Source organism: Phoenix dactylifera, chromosome 12 (assembly GCF_051530095.1).
Source record: "Phoenix dactylifera cultivar Ajwa chromosome 12, Ajwa_hap1_PhDact_Kaust_v1.1, whole genome shotgun sequence".
NCBI lineage: Eukaryota > Viridiplantae > Streptophyta > Magnoliopsida > Arecales > Arecaceae > Phoenix > Phoenix dactylifera.
The window spans coordinates 17,367,049-17,387,981 of NC_143201.1; the positions used below are offsets into that span (position 1 = coordinate 17,367,049).

A 20,933-nucleotide genomic window follows, 5' to 3' on the forward strand; every position below is an offset into this window, starting at 1 on the left:
TACCAGCAGTGAACAGCATCTAAGTTACTTCCTAGAGATTCAAAACAGATTATGAAGAGTAGGATGGTGGAAGCCCAAAATAATATTGATGGATAATCAAAACAAGATGACGATGTATTTTATTATTGGATAATTTGGTAGAAGCCCTTTCCCTCTCTCTCTCCCCATCTCTTTTCCTCTCTCGCCTTTTTCCTCTCCACCTCACTCTCCAGTTCTCTCTTTGTTAATTTGCCCTCCCCCTCCAATTCTACTAATGTCAATTTGTCCTAAAGCGGCACAATAGGGATCTGTACCCTGCCAAACCAGTTGCTGGTTGATATGCCCTTAGGTACTAGTTGGCGAAACTTAAACTATACAAAATTTACGAACTATTGATAAGATTAACTCAAATTAATAACAAAATATTTGCGAAAAGTATAGAATTGAAGGATTTTGAATACATCAACCCAGAAGGAAGTAAAAAAGAGCTAGTAAAACATGACATATCTTCAGTATATGCGACACAACAATCGTAGAAATGGATGCATGTACATAAACATATACATGCACACACATAGCAATTTATCAAACTTTTTCTTGTCTAGGACATTAAATAGCAGCATGTCAAATACTTTGCACATATATAGACAAATAACACATATTTCACCTTAAATATTTTTCCAACAAATTTTTGTTTCTTGGAGTAAAAAAAAAAAGTGGGGCATATGTTGCCATGAAGTATGTAAAGACACGTATGACTTTTCTATAGCAACCAATTGGCACATTTAGTACATCATCATAGTTAGGTGCTTCGCTTTTGTGGCACCTATAATTATGAAAAAATGTAATGGAAAACAATTCTAGGACTTACATAATGAAAAAATAAATTATACATTAAAGCCTTCTTTAGTCATCTCTCGTAGTATATCGTCAACTGATGGCATGGGCAGGCTATCTCCGAGTGATGCAAGGATTACAGCCCTCTCCTCAATCTCCTCACCAGCACCTTGCAAAATTTCTGGAGAGAAGGTAATGGTAAAATTGTCTACAAGAATTGGTCGAGGCCACCTAGCCGTGATATATGATCCGAACCTTGTATTGTCTCCTTAATCTCCTCACCAGCACCTTGCAGAATTTTTGGAGAGAATGCAATGGTAGAATTGTTTGCACTGATATCCTTCAAGAATTGGTTGAGGCCACCAAGCCCTGATATATGATCTGAACCTTGTATCATCTCCCCAATCTCCTCACCAGCACCTTGCAAAATTTTTGAAGAGAAGGCAATGGTGGAATTGTCTGCACTGGTATTCTTCGAAAATTAGTCGAGGCTACCTAGCGCTGATATATGATCTGAACCTTGTATCATCTTCCCAATCTCCTCACCAGCACCTTGCAAAATTTCTGAGGAGAGGGCAATAGTGGAATTGTCTGCACTGGTATTCTTCGAAAATTGGTTGAGGCTACCTAGCCGTGATATATGACATGAACCTTGTATCATCTCCTCAGACTCCTCACCAGCACCTTGCAGAATTTCTGGAAATAAGGCATTGGTGGAATTGTCTGCACTGATATTCTTCAAAAATTGGTCGAAGCCTCCTAGCCTTGATATATGATCTGAACCTTGTATCATCTGCACAAGCTCCGGCACCACTAAATCATACTGCAATAAGATGTTGTGGTGAATCTGGCAGGAACCATCAACTCGACAAAGCCGAATCAGTGCGAGTAGCTTCCAATTAAAAACCATCGGTCAAATCTACCAAACTTACCTTAGACACCAACTGGTTAATCAATTTCGATTTGATTACTCAAATGACTCGGGCTCTACCTCTGAGCTTAAATCAAGTTCTATCTTGGTCTAATCAAAGACATGGACTTGATTAATTTACAACTACTGTAAATTGAACTAGAATTTTCTTGACCTAATCTAGTTACTACTTAATTAGATTTGATCAATTAATTCTATTAGTCCATGAATGATTCTAACCTTAGGTCTAACCCAATCTTAAGAACTTGGTTCAAGCTAACCCAAATGCCCAAAGGCTTATGTAATTGTCATTGAATTGAGTTACAATACTAGATCTAGGTTTTTATATCACTTAATTTTTAATTAAGTGTAAAGCTTATGAAAGTTTAGATCATTGCATAATCTTTTTAATTACACATTAATTGTAAACTTTCAATTCTTAAAATATTTTTCAGATCTGAGTTTGATAATTAATTATGTGTAATTCACCTTTTAATTCATGTTTAAATCATTGCGATTTATGTTCATATATCATATATATAAACTGTCATGAATTAATTTAAACATTATACAACTTTTGCATGTGTTTTCCGATCTGATATGTCTTTCAATATCAGAGTTTAAATAAATCATAGATTTTATTTAGATCTAATCTAAACAAGTTTATGATTTCAGATTTATTCATGTTGCATATATTAACATAAATATGCATCACATGCATCCAAATTTCAGATCTAGTTAATCATGCATCATCAGCAATTAAATCAATTACAAAAATACTTTAGATCTAATCTAAACATGTTCATAATTTCAGATTTAATTGTGATGATTAAAACAGAGTTTAATCAACCTTTTATGGTTCATCTTCAAAAATCAAATACAATGGCACCCCTACAGGCCATAAGAGATCCCATCGAATTGGAAAAGAGGGTGATGATCCCTTCTTTCTGCTATGACCCGGATGGCTTGGTGATTGATCTATCAGATTATTTTACAAAAGGATAAACAAGTTATAAAATATAAAAGCTTAAACTGAGAATCTGGCTCTGATACCACTGATAGATTTCTATGAGTTCTAGCAGTGATATCATGCTGAAATTTAAATTTTTTTTACAAAAATCAATGGCTGCACATGTTTGGGCTGCCAACATACCTCTTCACAAGGACGATCAAGCCATACATAGTTCTTTTCTATAGTAACCAATCGGCACATTTAATACATCATCATAGTTAGGTGCTTCGCTTTTGCGACACCCATAATTATGAAGAAATGTAATGGGAAACAATTCTAGGACCTACATAATGAAAAAATAAATTATACATTAAAGCCTTCATCAGTCACCTCTCGTAGTATATCATCAACTGATGGTGTGGGCAGGTTATCACCGAATGATGCAAGGATTGTGGCCCTCTCCTCAATCTCCTCACCAGCACCTTGTAAAATTTTTGGAGAGAAGGCAATGGTGGAATTGTCTGCACTAATATCCTTCAAGAATTGGTCGAAGCCATCTAGCCCTGATATATGATCCGAACCTTGTATCGTCTCCTCAATCTCCTCACCAGCACCTTGCAAAATTTCTGGAGAAAAGGCAATGGTGGAACTGTCTGCACTAATATCCTTCAAGAATTGGTCGAAGCCACCTAGCCTTGATATATGATCCGAACCTTGTATCGTCTCATCAATCTCCCCACCAGCACTTTGCAGAATTTCTGAAGAGAAGGCAATGGTGGAATTGTCTGCACTAATATCCTTAAAGAATTGGTCGATGCCACCGAGCCCTGATATATGATCTGAACCTTGTATCATCTCCTCAGTCTCCTCACCAGCACCTTGCAGAATTTCTGGAGAGAAGGCATTGGTGGAATTACCTGCACTGATATTCTTCAAAAATTGGTCAAAGCCACCTAGCCCTGATATATGATCTGAACCTTGAATCATCTGCACAAGCTCCAGCACTACTGAATCAGACTGCGATAGGGTGCTGTGGTGAATCTGGCAGGAACCATCAACGTCCTGACTTGGGATAGATGGCTCGTCACCAGGATGTTGTGTGGGGAAGCAACCATCAACGTCCTGACTTGGGATATATGGCTCGTCACCAGCCGGTTGTGTTGGGGAGCAACTATAGTTATAGAGATACGATTCAGTTCACATGCAGACTTTTTAAAGATCATCAACTAGGGAACTCAATCGTTTGAAGAAGATTCATAAAGTAAAGATGAACTCCATATCTTTGTGAAAGGGTAGTGTTGCATTTCTCCTTCTGTGCTTTAACCTATATCTGCCTGCCTCTCCCCTTCAAGTATCTTTCTTTTGTTTTTTCCCCATCACAACAAGGATGTCTATGAAGGGCTTGGTGATAGGGCTCAATATAATATATAACTTTTCTACAAGTGGTCACACTATATGAAAAGTAGAAGTCTTTTTGTTAATTGGTGGCTTCGGCAGGATCTTGAACCTCAATAAGTGATAATTGTTAAGGCATAACCAAAAAAATGACCTAACCCTGTTTTGGCGCCATGCCTTAGAAGACACAAAGATTCAACCCTTATCATACCTAGTGGTGCAAGGTTTATTTTGGTATATGAAAATGAAATCATGGATTTCAATTTCACATGATTGAGATGGTCTCTTAAGGGAGCTCATTTCTAAAAGTACAAAAGTTCTTTATTCTTTTTTAAGATGAATAATGTTTAAAATTCTGTAATTATCAGTGAGAGTCTCTTAACCAAAAATTGATGATGGCATTTTGCTTAAGCTGGACATATGAAAGGTAAGAGGTTTTTCTTGATCTCCGATATCATTTCTATTAAATTTAATAGTGCAATGCATGCAGTACGATAGTTGGGGGGGGGGGGGGGGAGTAGGATATGTGTAAACTTAGCTTTCTGAAATGCAATGTTCAATGTTCTTGTATGACTAACATATCTTTAATGTCATTTTGATATTTGTTCTCTAAGTCATTATGGTGCAGTGCATGTCTAAATAAATAGTTGAATATCATTTGTAATTATGGTTGTCTATAATTCAAGCTGTAGATGGAACAGCTCAAGATCAGTTAATTAACCGGTTTGTTCAAGCCTGATTGTTCAGATAATGAGCTACACTTATAAGCATGGTTCATAAATGAGCTGAGCTTGAAGATTTGCTGGCTCACTGGTATGACTAGAAGCCGGGATTGGATCGAGAATCAGCCTTTTTTTTCTCATGATTCATCAACCATTATCAAGCATCTATGATCAACTTGTACCTAACCTTGGTGCAAGCTTGAATAGCCTGTTCATATGACCGATCCATGTCCGAAGAGCCTAAAGTTTGGGTCAGCTCTGGTGCTACCCTATTTGTGACATGGCTCCAATTTTGTTTCCTGAAGGCAATAAGACGCTCTTTGATCAATCAACTATATCAAATTTGAATTTCTTAAATATATTTTATAGTTTTTTATGAAAATTTCTCTTTGGGAAGATATTATTATGAGTTTTAGTGGATCATAAAACTAGAAAATTAGGTTTTCTGAGAGACACGGGGTTCCATTTTTTCTTGAGAACTGGATCTTCCAAGTCTCTCCTCAACTTTTGTTCCATTTTCACCTCTCTTTGCTCAGCTTAGCGATCATCAATCCAATGTTAAAGCCAACAGAAATCCAGCCATCTCTCTCTCTCTCTCTCTGTGAAACTCTCATACTTTTTATGTGAAAAGTTCAGACTTCTAATGAATTTTGTTGGTCTACTTTTGTGCTGATTGACATATAGAAATGATGATTACAGGTTTTTTGGATTTCAAAGGATAATTTTGGGGTGTTCTGCGTGCATCCCAGTAAACATTATTTGTTAGATCCTTCATTGGGGCATAGAGATGATTTTTGGGTTGTTCAACAAGGTTTAGGAGTTTTTTCTTCGCTTGACCTGATAATATGTTTCACTTGATGTAATTTCCACTTTATTTACTCATTGAATCTGTATGTATGGATCCCATTTCATGAAAATTTTCTTTTGAAAAATTTTGGTTTGATTTTAAATGGTTACAAAATCCATCTGGATTGATTATACATAAGTTAATTAGACATAAACACACTTGAGTAATTAGAACCAGAAATTTATCATCAGAAATATTCGAGCAAAGAAGTTTTTACTTTAACCATTTTACAGACCATTTTTTACAATAGCCATTTTAGTGATTATAATTGATAACCACGTAAACATTTTTATACAACTTAATTTTTCTGATCATTGCCTAACAAATCTTAAGTGTAGCTGGTTTTTATCGAGTTCTGAATTTATAAAATTACCTTTTGTTTTTTGAGAAATAAAATTTAGGTTTTGTGAAAAGAGCTTTTACCAGCAGTGAACAGCATCTAAGTTACTTCCTAGAGATTCATGATATTTGATGGATTCAAAGACTCAACTGCTGGTTGAACATTGAAAAGATCATTGGAGGGCAATACAGTTTAGTCCAGATTATAGAAAAGATCATTGAAATGTTCGCTTGCATAATTAAGGCTGCCTTTAGAAAGTTGGCCTAATCATTTGTCTAGTAATATACTCTATAATCATAAGTGTGCATATGATAGGACTTTGACAACTAGCATGTTCCCCAAGGAAAAGCAGTATCCAATTCTTAAGTTACTAGAGTAAGCTATATCACACTCTAGACTTTCTGGCTCTTTAGAAATCAGAATGGAAACTCAACTGAGGCATTCTCCCATCTGTTATTCTATTTTTTTTGTTGTGTCTGCATAATGCTAGTTTCTTTTTGTCTATCATTTTCTTTGTTTCTCGAGTGATTGTATATTCCCATGCTTGATGCCTTAAAATTTATCATTTTTGTGCATCATTCTGGAAACTATCTTGCATTAAGAGTTGAATGATTTTTTCCACAATTCCATGTCAAGAGTTTAAGGAAGTGCTTTAATATTTAATATTTCTTGAGCTGCTGCCATCCACTTTGAATATAACCATGTCTCTACATTGGATGTTCCGTTGCTAGTTATCTTGCAAGATATCTAAAGGCATATACATGGCCCTTGCCGGTCAATCCCCAATTCTATGCATTTAGATGGATTACTCTGCTATTGACACAAAGCTACTCGGCATGCTGAGGAGGGGTATTGATGTGTGGATGTGATCTAAAAGGAATGACTTGTCAAAACCAAGATTCATAACCTTTAAGTGCTTCAGCACATGACAGATAGACAGGTGGCTTTACTCTCTCTCTCTCTCTCTTTCATGCATAGGGTCCTAGCATCTAAAAGGAATCAGCCAGACTAGAGGATGCACATATTAAGAGGATTTTGTGCCATTCCCTTTTCCTGAGTTTTAACTTAGGGTAATTCTACTCTTGGAGCATTTTTTTCCCAAATATCATGCTATGAATATGTCTGTTTAAGAGCATCCATTTACTCATCTTTCATCGTCGCCTCCTCACGTTTCAATGTCGCAGAGTAGCGCATGCATGCCTAAATGAAAGGCTCTGTACCTGCAGCAATTGTTTCTATCCAAACCATGATCCTTGGCAACCAGGTGGATGCTAAGCTGAAAAGAGTGCAGTACCTTCCAATGAAAATTGAGGCACTTATATATGCTGTTTGCAATACTTTAGCCAAAAAAATGATGCAAAAAAATGGAACATTGTTTCTCAAGCGTAACTGGATACCATTGCCAGGTGTGTTGCTCTGATATCACCTACTCCCGCATAGCATTCCCCCATCATCGAACAATCAGTGAGTACGATAAGAAAGTTCATTGTGTTGCTATTACCATCCCCAAACCAATTTGGCCCAACTAAACCATGACTAATCAAAAAATAGATTTAGTCATGCTTCCAGACATCAGCAGATCCAAAAAAGAATCTTCAGTTCCTGTAGCATTGGGTGAGGGCATCTCCAACTTCATCTTCTTGTTTGGCCAAGTGCTCGTCTCAGAGGATTTCGACTCTCGCACAGGAATAAATGCCACTTTCTTCCTCGATCCAGTCTCAGAGAATGAATCTACACTCACAGGTAGGATTCCTTCAGCAGCGGAACTTGGAACCTCCTGGCTTTCCAACTGCTTTCCATCTTTATAGTCCACAATATTTTTATCATCACTTATATTTGATTGGTCTTCAGATGAATCTACAGCAGATTCTACGCGATGGGAGCATGAGTCCTTGGCAGGTATTTCCACTTCAATGTTATCTGAACTGACTTCATTTGCAGTGCATAGGACTGCAATTCGGCAGAAAACATGATAAACAACACAGGCATTAGCAGTAATATCGAATATTAGAATCCAATTAAAAGTGAGTTGCATTATTTAATGATTAAAGACTGGAAATAGATGACCAGCATCCGAAGGAAATCATCTAACAGAAATTCCACTGATGAAAGCATACTATTCATGCAGCCAGCATGCAAGTTCAACTGATCCATCAAAAGAAGTTAGGAACCACCCGAGACATTATTTAGTGATCTATAACCCTCATAGTAATAAACATCAATTGAATCAATGGTTAAATAAAAGGCGCTGGTCGTGCATTAGGCACTATCAATGTTTTCATCACTAAATGCTGCCCAAGAAATTGATATTTAAAGGCTTCTCGTGCTACAAGAACTACTCCCACCATGGATGGAAGGCCAGCTATAAAACAAAACGGAAATAACTTGGAATTTTTGGAACCCTTCCAGTCCTACTTTGGGCAAAATCTTAAAGCTCTTTCATTGGAGATAAAAAGCTTGATAACGTACAGCTAATATCAGTTCTTTATTGATCCAATGATCATAATTGATGCATATATGTCAAAGTCCACATCAATCAGCATGCAGATGTGAATTAAATGATGCTCACTTCAAGTGATCAGAGTGACGAGCAAAAACAAAACTTGTTGGTTGAACTTGAAGTAAAATAATATTTTGTGATCAAAGGATGCCTGAAAGGATAACACGAAATACCAACCTTCACTGAATAGCTCTATAGTTTCATATTGACGAGATGTCTCCAATGAAAGAGCACTGAAATCCTCATCTTGATTGTTTTCGTTGCTTCTCTCTGTCCTCTCGGACAAGACAAACTTATCTTCTTCCCAGACACATTCTAAAATAAGAACATCCCCACCTGAGGGATGGTAGTCCCTGAAAGCCTGTAAAAGTCAAAAGACAACAAAATCACTTAATAAACAAGCAGAAATCATATCGACACTGAAATAGTGATATGGTATGCGTTAATCATAATCCACATTCCAGAAAATAAAATTAGAAATTATGAAGATGTTTGAGCTAATAATTTATAAAATATTATGAAAGAAATCAACAAAACAGACCTCTACCCCATCCTGAGTGAGTTTGACAGAATGCTTCTTCCGTGAGAGAGAGGAGACCTTGCTGAATACCAAAACTACATCAACTAAGATCTGTTAAAAAGAGTAAATCAAGGGGGTCTTAGGGAGGCAGACAATACCGTGCAGCAACGGCTGAAAAAGCAAATCAATGTTCAGGATATATATTTCAGTTTCATAGCACTGGCATGGATTTGATGGCAAATACAAGCTATAAGCATCATAAACTGGTCATCCATGAAAGTTCTAAAATATATATCAAAATGTTGGATTGCATGAACATATCTCTGACTTACATGGCAAGTAAATATACGCAAATGCTGTTTTTGCGGTGAAAACAATTTTCTGTTTGGTTGTTGACAACAGATTTTTATCAGGCGGTAGCAAGTTTGTCAGCTAAATATATTTATCGAAATACTAATATCTAATGCTATAGTTTCTAGGGTGGATTCAGATGACCATATTATTTCCAAATTTGAATTTCATATATGCCTGATAGTCATTAGCAAAGGACAAATACAATAGAAGATGGAAGCAAAATATCAACAGAACAAAGTGACAATGTACCTTTCCACAACAAAACTGGGAATTTAATTATTTCAGACAGAATTTATACCAATTCTGAAGGTAAGTGGAACACTGTTGGCCTTCTAATAGCAAGTGTCAATGACAGCCAATTTACCATATCAAATATGGCTAGCGAGAACGCAAAGATCTTGTGACACAGCAACAAATTTATCTTTTCTCTGAAGATCTAGTTTAATCTGTTGAATTTTCAGCTTGACTAGGATTTAAATTAATTGTAAGAGTTCTCGACGCTATTTTGTTAGACCACGTTATATGGTTAATTAGGGCATTAGATGTTTTAGGACAGCCTGTGGAATCTAATGTTAGTCTGGATTAAGTTTTATTTGCCATGTAAGAAATTAGGGGTTTTATTTGCCATGTAAGAAATAAGGGGTTTCAGTGAGCTAAACAGGGAATATAAAGGAAAACCTCAATTTACTTAAGTGTGAGAAGAGGAATGGGCACCTACTTAGGGCTGGCCAAGAGAGAGAAATCTAATAGGTCATTCCCTCTTATTCCATTCCCTTCCCTATTTGTCTCTATCCTCTTTCTATTAAAAATAGATCAGGAAAGAGTTATATTGCTAGAAATCTACATCTAGAAAGTTCAATTGGTGTTTCAGGGTTTTAAAAAGTGTCTTGCTGCCATAATTAAAGTTATTATTCACAAAAAAATTTCAGATATCTCCTGATATTTTCTTTTCTATATGGAACACCGTTATCAATTTTGGGCTGTAGAAATGCGCTGGTTATGGATTCAGTTTGGACTGAAGAAATCCTGGAAAAAGAAACTGATTCTACAGCAATTCTGCATAAAAACACGAAAATGAAAATAGAACTTTATATGCTTAAAAATGTGACTCCCAAATGTTCTGGACCTGAAAGAACTTCTGTAATAGTCTTATAATTTTTTTTTCAACTAAAATGGTAGTAGAATCTGCAAAGAAAAAACAGTAAGATCCTATACATTATAATTTGCATCACTAGCACCCCTCTATGTTGCCAATAATCATCTCTATTATCATAGAATTCACCTGGACCATCCATATCAAGATAATTATTCCATTTGGAAAAAACAAAACTAAAATTTAGTCTGAATACTTACTTGTTGAACCAAAACTCGAAGCCGTGCAAGCAAAGCCAACGTCATGATACAAAATCCTGTGAAAAATGACTTTGCAAGTAACAAAGATATCTGGCTACGGACAAGGTAAAGGATAATCTGGATAATCTGTGATGCAACTTATCATTGCAATATTAAAGGGCTGTTTTGCAAGTCAGTTATATAAAGCTCCATGTCTGTATATTCATTTACAGCAGCAGCGCACTATGAATCAAAGATCACATTTCAAATTTGTCTTTCTTAGATTTGGATCTTCTAGAATTTCAAGTGAGACAATCCATGATCCCCAAACTTGTCATTTTATTTTCCTATGGTAAAAGTCAAACTTCTGAATTCTCATGGCACTTCTGTAGTCCCAAGACCACTTCTCCACTTGACAACCTCCATTGCTCCAGCAAACAAATGACCAAGAACCAAGAGTGGTGTCCTCATTCTTTTTTGGTAGTATAGATATGTGGAGACTAAGTTTTAATATGGAAACAGGTTTTTCAAGTTGTCAAGGAATATCACAGTTATGGCAAAACTAACTACAATGAAAATAAAGGACCACCAAACCGTCCCGAATTGGACTAATCGATTACCGGGACACTTTGGCCAGTCGATCCGATTCCAGAATTGAACCAGTTTTTTATATAAAAAAAACTCTCCAGATCCTCTCCCCCATGGCTAGGGTTAGGGTTCTATCACCACTACCAACAAGGTACACCTCTCTCTCCACTCCTCTCTCCCTCTCTATCGATTCTCCTCTCCCAATCTTCCTCGACCCTCTCCTCTATCTCAATGCTCCGCAACAATGATGCCAGCTAGAGTTTAGGTTTTGCGACGATGACAACTCCACAGCTAGTGTTAGGGTCCCATCACCACTGCCAGTGAGGTATGCCTCTCCCTCCCCTCACTCTCCCCCCTCTCCCTCCCCTCACTCTCCCACCTCTCCCTTCACGGGTTCTGATACGCCTGGGCTCAGTATGATACATACTAGTACCACATAGAACCAATCAACAATGGTTATGACCCTCAATATTGGTTCGGCAAACCTTTCAAAATTATTCTTGAAATATTTATGTTCTCACAAATTTAAGCTAAGGAAAGCTCACACAACATCCAATCATTCACTTCTTCTGTAAGAAACATCAATATCGATAACATCTTATTAACCTTTTCATCCGTGTTCCTACCATGATATAAAATATTATTATTATTAATCAACTCATCAATCTTCCTTTGTAAACAGCAATTAATTATGTCACAGTTGCTCCTAAGTTGCACGGCGAGCAACGAAAGCATTAAGACTCATTTCCAAGCCTCATGCTTCCCACCTTTGTGCAAATAAAGCTCCACCGAGATCCACCCTGATTTGTCAGCAAAAAATAATGAGAACGAGACATATGTCAATTAATCAATTCCTGATGTCTCCCTATAATTTTTTTGGTACCAAAAGATTAACACAAAGTATATTTTCTGTTAACTCCAAAGCACCAATCTATCTTTAATCTTCCTCTGGAAAAAAAGAAAAAGAAAAAGAAAAAAATGTTCTTGTTTTTTGCAACATACTGAGGAGATTTATTAGTCCAGAACATAGTTTACATCTTGGTCAATTATCTGTTTTTATTAGTACAAGGTACTTACAGAAAGGGCACATCTATCTTAACTGACATTAGCTCAAGATATTAGCCCTTATAACATCAATAAATCAGTTGTTATTTTATAATCTTCTTTACTATGTAACAGGTTTCTAATTATTAAAAATTAAAATCAATACCCACAACAGTTGCTAGTTTCATTTTTAAAATCTTGCTGATTTATGATATCTTGGTGCTTATATGTTGGCCAATATGTCAAGACATGTGGGTTTTATAAAAAATTTAACCAGGCTTCCAGCTCAGCCAGGATAAAACAATATCTCGTAACACCTAAATATCAGTTTCCAAATGAAAAAGATAAGTTATCAGCCTTTAAAAGTTTCATTTCTTAAATACTCCCAGAAAATTAATAAACATTACATATCTCATCTTTTCGCCAGTCTTTAACAGTCACTATCTCAAACACCCTTTTATGTTAAATCATCCTCAAGAAAAATATTTATTAGTTAGCATCACCACCATACTCACGGTCAACAAGTATGAGGTAGTTGGATTTATGACTTCATCTCCAATATGTTTATTGAATTATGATCATATCTTTGCTTGGATTTCCCTGTTATAACATCAATAAATCAGTTGTTATTTTATAATCTTCTTTACTATGTAACAGGTTTCTAATTATTAAAAATCAAAATCAATACCCACAACAGTTGCTAGTTTCATTTTTAAAAATCTTGCTGATTTATGATATCTTGGTGCTTATATATTGGCCAATATGTCAGGACATGTGGGTTTTATAAAAAATTTGACCAGGCTTCCAGCTCAGCCAGGATAAAACAATATCTCGTAACATCTAAATATCAGTTTCCAAATGAAAAAGATAAGTTATCAGCCTTTAAAAGTTTCATTTCTTAAATACTCCCAGAAAATTAATAAACATTACATCACTCATCTTTTCGCCAGTCTTTAACAGTCACTATCTCAAACACCCTTTTATGTTAAATCATCCTCAAGAAAAATATTTATTAGTTAGCATCGCCATCATACTCATGGTCAACAAGTATGAGGTAGTTGGATTTATGACTTCATCTCCAATATATTTATTGAATTATGATCATATCTTTGCTTGGATTTCCCTGTTATGAGCAATATCCTGCCAGATATCAATCCATTTTTTTCATCTAAGCTTGAGGCCAGTATCAAAAAGAAATTATCCTTCAATGCAAGTCTTTTCTCCGCCTTTATGACTAAAGAAAATTACCAAAATGAAGATAAAAAGATGAGGAAGGGGGGGGGGGGGGGGGGGGGGGGGGGGGGCTACAGGGGTAGAAAAAACTTACAACTAAATCAAGAACACAAAGAAAAAATGGTTATTGAGGAATAACTATAATATAGATGATAAATATAAATGAGGTCTAAGCAGCAAAATGGTCAAGATTACACAGCATCAAAAATTTCCTGATTGTTCATCCAATAAAAAGAAAATTGAAAGGGCAACTTAAACTATTAAATTAGAAAAAAGATATCAGGTATTCTGAAAACATACTAAATACAAAAAAATATTTAAAAAAAAGCTAAATATATAGTAATATCATGATAAAAAATACAAAATGATGCGTAGAGTCATGATTCACTCTGACCAAGAGGAAGGCCTCTCTCAGATAAAGTAATAAACATGCACAAAAGTTTCAAAGTATTTAAAATAAAAAAAACTAAGAATTTAGATAGATGAACTGTGAAAAGTAACCAATGTATGGGAATCCTCGCATTGCTGTTATGACTTGATCAACTAAAATAAATAAATAAACAAATAAAGAAGGTCCACACAAATTGTACCATAACCATGTTTTATTCATGCAAGCCAACCTGCTTCGGCTAAGCAATGTTAAGCATGCATACAAGATGTTTCATCAAGGCAATGGGCAACATGGCAAAGTCATTATTAAAAAGGAAATATTAAATGAACACTAACATAAAAATGACAAATGATTAAAATAAAAGGAAAGTGCTTTTTAAAATTATCATATATTCAAAACTACAAGAGTAATAGGCTATGAAAAAAGGGAAAAGAGTCAAAAGAAACATGACTAAAACATAAATTGGACCATGGTCGGTGGAACCATCCCAAATCGCTCGATTTAGGGTATACCGAGCCATACCGACGGCGAACCGGAACAGTTCCGGCAACCGCAACGAGAAACCAGCAATCGAAACGAAAAACCAGCAACGGAGGAGGAGAAGAAGGAAAGAGAGAAAAAGAGAGAGAGCGGAGAAGAGAAGGAGAGGGAGAGGAAGAGAGGGAGGGTGACGGCCGGCAGGCAGAGGGCCGGAGAATCGCGCAGAGGCGGGGCTCCGCCTCCGGTTCTCCTGCTTCGATCGAAACAGAGGTCCTAAAGGGGGTCCCTTTTTATTTTTGAACTTTTAAAGTGAAGTCGGCAAGGTCTGGAGGCGGAGCCCCTCCACCCCTCCGCGCAGCACCCCAACCCTCCATCGGATGTCTACCACCCTCCCTCCCTTCCTTGCTGACTTCACTTAAAAAGTTCGAAAATAAAAAAGGCCCCCCTCCGAGACCCCTGTTTCGAACGAAATAGAAAAACCGAAGGCAAAGCCGCTGCTCCACCCCTCCGCACAACATCCTGGCCCTCCACCGGATGTCCGCCACCCTCCTCTCTCCCTCCCTTCCTCCCTCTCCCACTCCCTCCTTCCCCCCTCTCTTTTTTTTTCCCGTTCTCCCTCTCCTCCGCCCTCTCTATCGTGCCGGGATGCACTCCACTGGCCTCCACCGATCTTCTCCTTCTCTCTCTTCCTCTCTCCCCCCCTTCTCTCTCTTTTTTCTTCTCTCATGTTCTCCCTCTGCTCCACTCTATCTACTATGTCAATATAGGCCCAACACGGAAGGACATGGAGGCGTACCGAATCATGCCGCCGGACAACCGGTCTAGGCCTCGGTTCCAACACAGGTATCCTTGAATTGGACTATGTAAGGTTGTAATCAAGTTTATAAAAAAAGGGGCATAAGAAAAGTGCTCCATAAAACAAAATATGGCCATTATGGAACTCAACTTTATATTTGTTTACTTTCAATCTTCCATTGCTTTTACTAAATTCCTTACCTTCACTCCTGAAGGCCATTAGGCACTAAACTAGTGCCAGTGAATTTTAAAAGGTTTAGCGTTTAGTGCATGTTGCCATAGAAAAGGACATTTTGATAAAAATTTCCTACTAACCCATTCATATGACTATGATGGAGTAGGCATAGATCCTCCATGCAAAGTAATATATCATCCCTTCCTCAAGTCAAATACCCTGAAAATCGACATTCTTTAAGTAGACTATCAACACTAATACTACATTAAGATAAGGACAAAATCTAGGCTTAAGTCAATCTGCAATCATCCTAATTCTACTAGAAACTTCATATCTTCTTGACTAGTGAATACATCCTTAATCTTCCTCCACTATTTCATTTAAAAATATCGATTACTGATATTACATTCTCTAACATTTTCAAATAAACCTACCAAATAATATGCAAGAAATCCAATATTCCTTTCATATCCATGTTCCAGCATTTATTTCTTGTTGATCATCAGATTTCTACCTTGTCTATCTTCTCCTGGTAAGCAAGATACACCATGCTTTGACTCTTGCAACAATAAGCCACCATCATTTGCTTTTCTATGCCCTGTACGATTCATGGAGGTATCCCATTTTCTAATTCCCATGTTCTCATGTTAATTCTTGATCTTATATTCTTTAGTTCATTCACTTTTTTTTTGTTTTTCAAGTAATTCTTCCATCTGAGTGTGACAAGACCATGAGAAAAAAAATCCAAGCAGACTTGAAAAGAAAACAGAAGCATTTGATAAGTTTTCAAATATAGAAATATTACAGTTATTCTCGATAGATTATACTACAAGTTCTCTTGCTGACTTTTTTAGTTCAATTACTAACATTAAGATTCAGAAGGCAAAAGGAGTGAAGTCAAAACTTAAAACTGTTGAACCAAAATTATCTTCTGAATATCATGTTTGAAAAGGTTAATGGTACAAGCATCTAAAATTTAAAGCAGATGAAAGTGGAAGGGCATGTTGATGCACCATCCAAGGTAAATACTCTCAGAGCCAAGGATTAGACAAGATCTATGACCTGTACAAGTTTTCTGTTTTTGTGATACATAGTTTTAAATGTTTTTAAGTGACGGTTGTCTCGGCTGTCCCATCCCATTCTTGTGAGAAAATGGGACCGGGATTGGGGCATGACTCCAAAGGCTATCCATGTGGGGAGAAGAAAAAAGAAAAAAGAAAGAAAAGAAGGAAAGAATAAGAAAAGGTTTCGGAAGAAAGGAAAGAAGAAGAAAAAAGGAAAGAAAGAATGAAAGAAGAAAAGGGAGAGGACAAGGAAGAAAGGAAGAAAAGAATATGAAGAGAAAGGACGAAGAAAAAAAAGGAAGGAAGAAGAAAAAGAATGAAAGGAAAAAAAGAAGAAAAGCAAACAAAGAAAAAAAGAACAGAAAGAAGAAAAGGAGAGAGATGAAAGGTACCTATCAGGATGCTTGACCAAGATTGCACCCGGGGTAGTCAAGGCAGCAGTGCATCCCATTCCATGAAGAAACCAGGACAAGCCTATCCCATAGGGTTTAAAACTTTGGGTTTAAATCTATCAACAAAATCCTCTCATATTCATGTACATAGAGAAGTGAATAAGTGATTTTCCTAATCACCTCTTAAGCAAGGATCCAAATTCACCCACAAAATTTTTAGAAGTACATAATAACAAGTCATTGTTCCACAGTTGGTTTATATATTAGTACTTCATGCTACTAAAACATCATGAATGGATAAAGGGTAACATAACCCCAGGAGCATTTTTTTGAATATTAGTATTTTATTGGAATATATATTGAATTTTAAGTCATTTGTACTTCTTGATAATGTTAGCTTAAAAATGGAGATGTCTTATTAATGAAAACCTATATATCCCTTTTTTGAGATTAGGAGAACCTGCCTATCCAATAAAGTAATAGACTAAATTTGAATTGAGTCTCCCAGAAGTGATATCCAGAATGATTAATGTTCTCACAAAAATGGGATTCCTGTTGCAAAAGTAACATATTACAGCTACAAAGATGTAAATGGCTAATTTCACAGACAGCTTAAAATGTTAAAGGGGGGAAAAAGAAAAATGGTCCAAACGGTCCAAGATAAGTCCTTATTATGGCATCATTAGAGTCAATACCAGAAACTTTGAAGCCTAAAATTATGTACTCTAACTTTATAAATTCTCATGTTATCTGTATATTGAAAACATGAGCATCCAACTGCTAATTCATATAGTATCTAGTGCACCACAGATGAATGCAGCTCCAGCATAGCTAGGGGGACTGAAGTGTCGCTCTGTAAATTAGCAACATAGCATTGTGAGAAGCTGATAGCATAACAGCTAGACATTGTTGCAGTAAGTGATTAGTTAGTAAGGAAACCTCTGAGCTATTCATAAAAGTTACAAAAACTCCACTATTACAAAATGTCTATGAAACCTGAAAAGAATTGAGAAAACAATCATAGATCAAATTAGCAACAAGTCTTCCTGTGTTAGCTAATGTGAATTTGAGGGTAGAATGCTGACTATTTAGAGATAAGCTAAACCAGATCAGAAAATATTGGCACAAAGCATGGTCTGCCGAACCGGTCCATACCGGCCGGTTCAGCCCGGTACAGACCGGTCCGGCCTGGAACCGGTATCCGGACAGCTTGGATACCGGTTCCATCTATTTTCGGGCTGGTACCGACCGGTATGCATACATACCAGCTGCATACCGGTCTCGTACCGGCCCGTACCGGTTCGTACCGGCCCGTACCGGTTCGCACCGGTACCTTTTTTTTTTAACCACAGAGCGCACGTCGTGGATTTTAAACCATAGCACGCGCGCTATGGTGTGAGAGCGCGTGGCCCGGTACCGGTTCGCACCGGTACCATTTTTTTTTTAACCACAGAACGCACGTTGTGGATTTTAAACCAAAGCACACGCGCTGTGGTGTGAGAGCGTGTGGCCTGAATCCGCGCGGGCGCCGGGCCACACGCCCGCGCATGGTTCCTCCCACGCGTTTCCGCGCGCGGGGAATCGCCTCGCGCGGGGCAGCGCGCCCGCACGGGCACGGGCTAGCTCATCCACAGAGTGGCATTTTTTTAATGCGACTCTATGGCCAGCTCTGGCACGTCCGCGCGAGCACGGACGTGAACCAAAAAAAAAAATTTTTTCCACACGCGTCCGGTTCCGGTACGAACCGGTCTCGAACCAATCCGGTAGATAACCGGTACGCCTACCGGTACCGATTTAGCGTACCTTGCTACAAAGTATCAATTGAAAATTTGTGGTCTAATAGGCTATAAAGCCTCCCATACATTTTTTATATTGGATAAGTAACGCAATGAATGCAAAAGATAAGCTTCAGATAGATTAGCTTATGATTTTAAGAGAGAGGTGCTGTGTGTGCATGCATGTGTGTACAAAAGCATATGCGACGTGAGAATGAGTAGACAAATAAAATAAGATAACAAATAAAGATAATATAGGTTACACAAAGCAGCGTAAGAGGAACTTGGAGAAGCTGGTGTTGCAAGGTGCTAAAGATAACTTGAATTGAAAGAAAAATTAAGTAGACTTACGTACAGCATATACATAGCTGTGAACCGATCATTCAGATTATATAATTAGAAAAAGGATGAAATATCTGATGATCATACAAGAACAAGGATAGCTATTGGAAATTCTGACATGAAATTCCACTTAATAACAGTGCCATAAACAATCCACTTATACGCAATGCAACATCATGGCAAGTATGATGTATACAAAAAAAAAAAAAATGGGGCACAAGAATGGATTGATGATCAAGTATACTGATAATATGTCCAGCATCTACCTGGATCCGTTGTTTTAATCCAGAGCTAGGTTAAACTGATGATTGACCCAGCATATAATAGGTCACAGGTTCTTGGTCATCATAGTATTATTGTTCAGAAGAATGCAAAGAGATATGAAGACATTAACAAAAAGTGGATAATATGAATAATGAAGTATTTAATGATCATACAAGAACAAGTATGGATATTGGAAATTTTGAGGTGAAGTTCTACAAGATAACAGTGCAACAAACCGTCCAAGCAAAACAAAGCATTGGAATGTCACTTTATTGTAAGTATGGAATACACAAAAAAAGAAGCAAAAGAATTGATTGATGATCAAAGATACTGATAATATATCCAGAAACTACCTGGATCTACTATTTAAAACTAGAGCTAGATTAAATTGATGATTGATCCAGAGTACAATAGGTCACAACTTCTTGGTCATCATAGTATTATTGTTCAGAAGAAAGCAGAGAGATATGAAGACATTAATAAAATATGAAAATTAAAAATATTTTTATAGGGTATTGATCACTGCAATATAGTACTCTTGAGATAATATTTTGTAAGAAAAGAATGACATTACACAAGTTGCCTGCATGAAAACGTATGCAGCAATTTGATAATGCTGAATGGTAATGGATGGCCCTCTACAATGATTTGGTAATAAGTGCACTAGACAAATCTATGCAATTTGAAACAACAACAAAGTAATGGATAACCCTCCACAATGATTTGGTCATTTGCAATGAAAATAAAAAGGATAGCCCAAATATATGTGGAAGGATAAACTAGGTAGTATACTTGAAAACAGGAATCATTGTCATAAAACAATTTAGAGAAGCTGCAACTCCTGTTGTGTTTATCGCTCTAAACATTGGTTTGATCACCTGAAACTTCATGAGTTTTTAGGTGTTAACAGAAACAAATTCTAATAATAAGACCAGATATTAATACATTAACTCCTCGTTACAAAGGATACATTGCCGCCTTCAATATGGGTTCAGCCATCTGCAGAAGCGAAAGATAACATTAGCTACTCCACAAATGACAAAAAATGAAGTCAGAAAGACTTTCCAGACAACAAACAAAGATTGTTCAATAACAATTCAACTTCATCAAAAACATCCAGATGATTTTGTCAATAATATCTCAGCTAAGTAATTACGACACTCCTCCCAACAAGAAGAAAAGTACAAAAAACAAGTTTTATGGGATGAGAATAAATTGAGAGTAAATTATTTTCTTCGAATGGCAGAAAAAAACTGAAGATATTCACATAGATTGATAAACAGCAAAAAGTAGAAAAAATGATTGTATTAAAATGATCTAGAGGCACATGTAACAGAAGACTGTTAAACAAAATAAATCTACAGTATCAACTAGATCAATACATTCTTAATTTAGCATAATAATATCAGTAGTTCAAACAATTAAATTAACATAGGAACAAAAACAAATGTAAATGGACCTGTTCATATAAAGATCTCTAACAATAAAGTAAGTGAGCCTGAAACAATCTGCGACTAAAACTATGACACGTGGTCACAGGAAACATCTACTTAGGATGCTGCATCCACTTGAAAAGCTCTCAGATATTAAGGGCTCTACATCAGATGATGAAGAGATAAATATCATCTCTTCTAGCTCATCTTCTGAATCAAATTCCGATTCAGAGGATTGTCATTGCAATAAATCAAGTGAGCCTGAAACA

The 20,933-nt window shown here is 36.7% G+C and overlaps 1 protein-coding gene across 3 annotated transcripts in view; it reads right to left on the reverse strand.

Annotated features, from left to right (window-relative positions):
• Nucleotides 1-7,254: 7,254 nt before the first annotated feature.
• Nucleotides 7,255-20,933, reverse strand: part of LOC103717918 (uncharacterized) — a 28,195-nt gene continuing 14,516 nt past the window's right edge. For 2 of the 3 annotated variants that reach the window (XM_088708699.2, XM_088708697.2), the window contains 5 exons: nt 20,202-20,230; nt 10,710-10,803; nt 9,024-9,113; nt 8,660-8,843; nt 7,255-7,932 (listed from right to left, as the gene is read on the reverse strand). In XM_088708699.2, coding sequence (XP_088564825.2) covers nt 7,523-7,932; nt 8,660-8,843; nt 9,024-9,113; nt 10,710-10,803; nt 20,202-20,230 — 807 coding nt within the window. In that variant the 3' untranslated portion in view covers nt 7,255-7,522. The remainder of the gene's footprint in view (nt 7,933-8,659; nt 8,844-9,023; nt 9,114-10,709; nt 10,804-20,201; nt 20,231-20,933) is intronic. The other variant, XM_088708698.2, reaches the window with a different exon arrangement.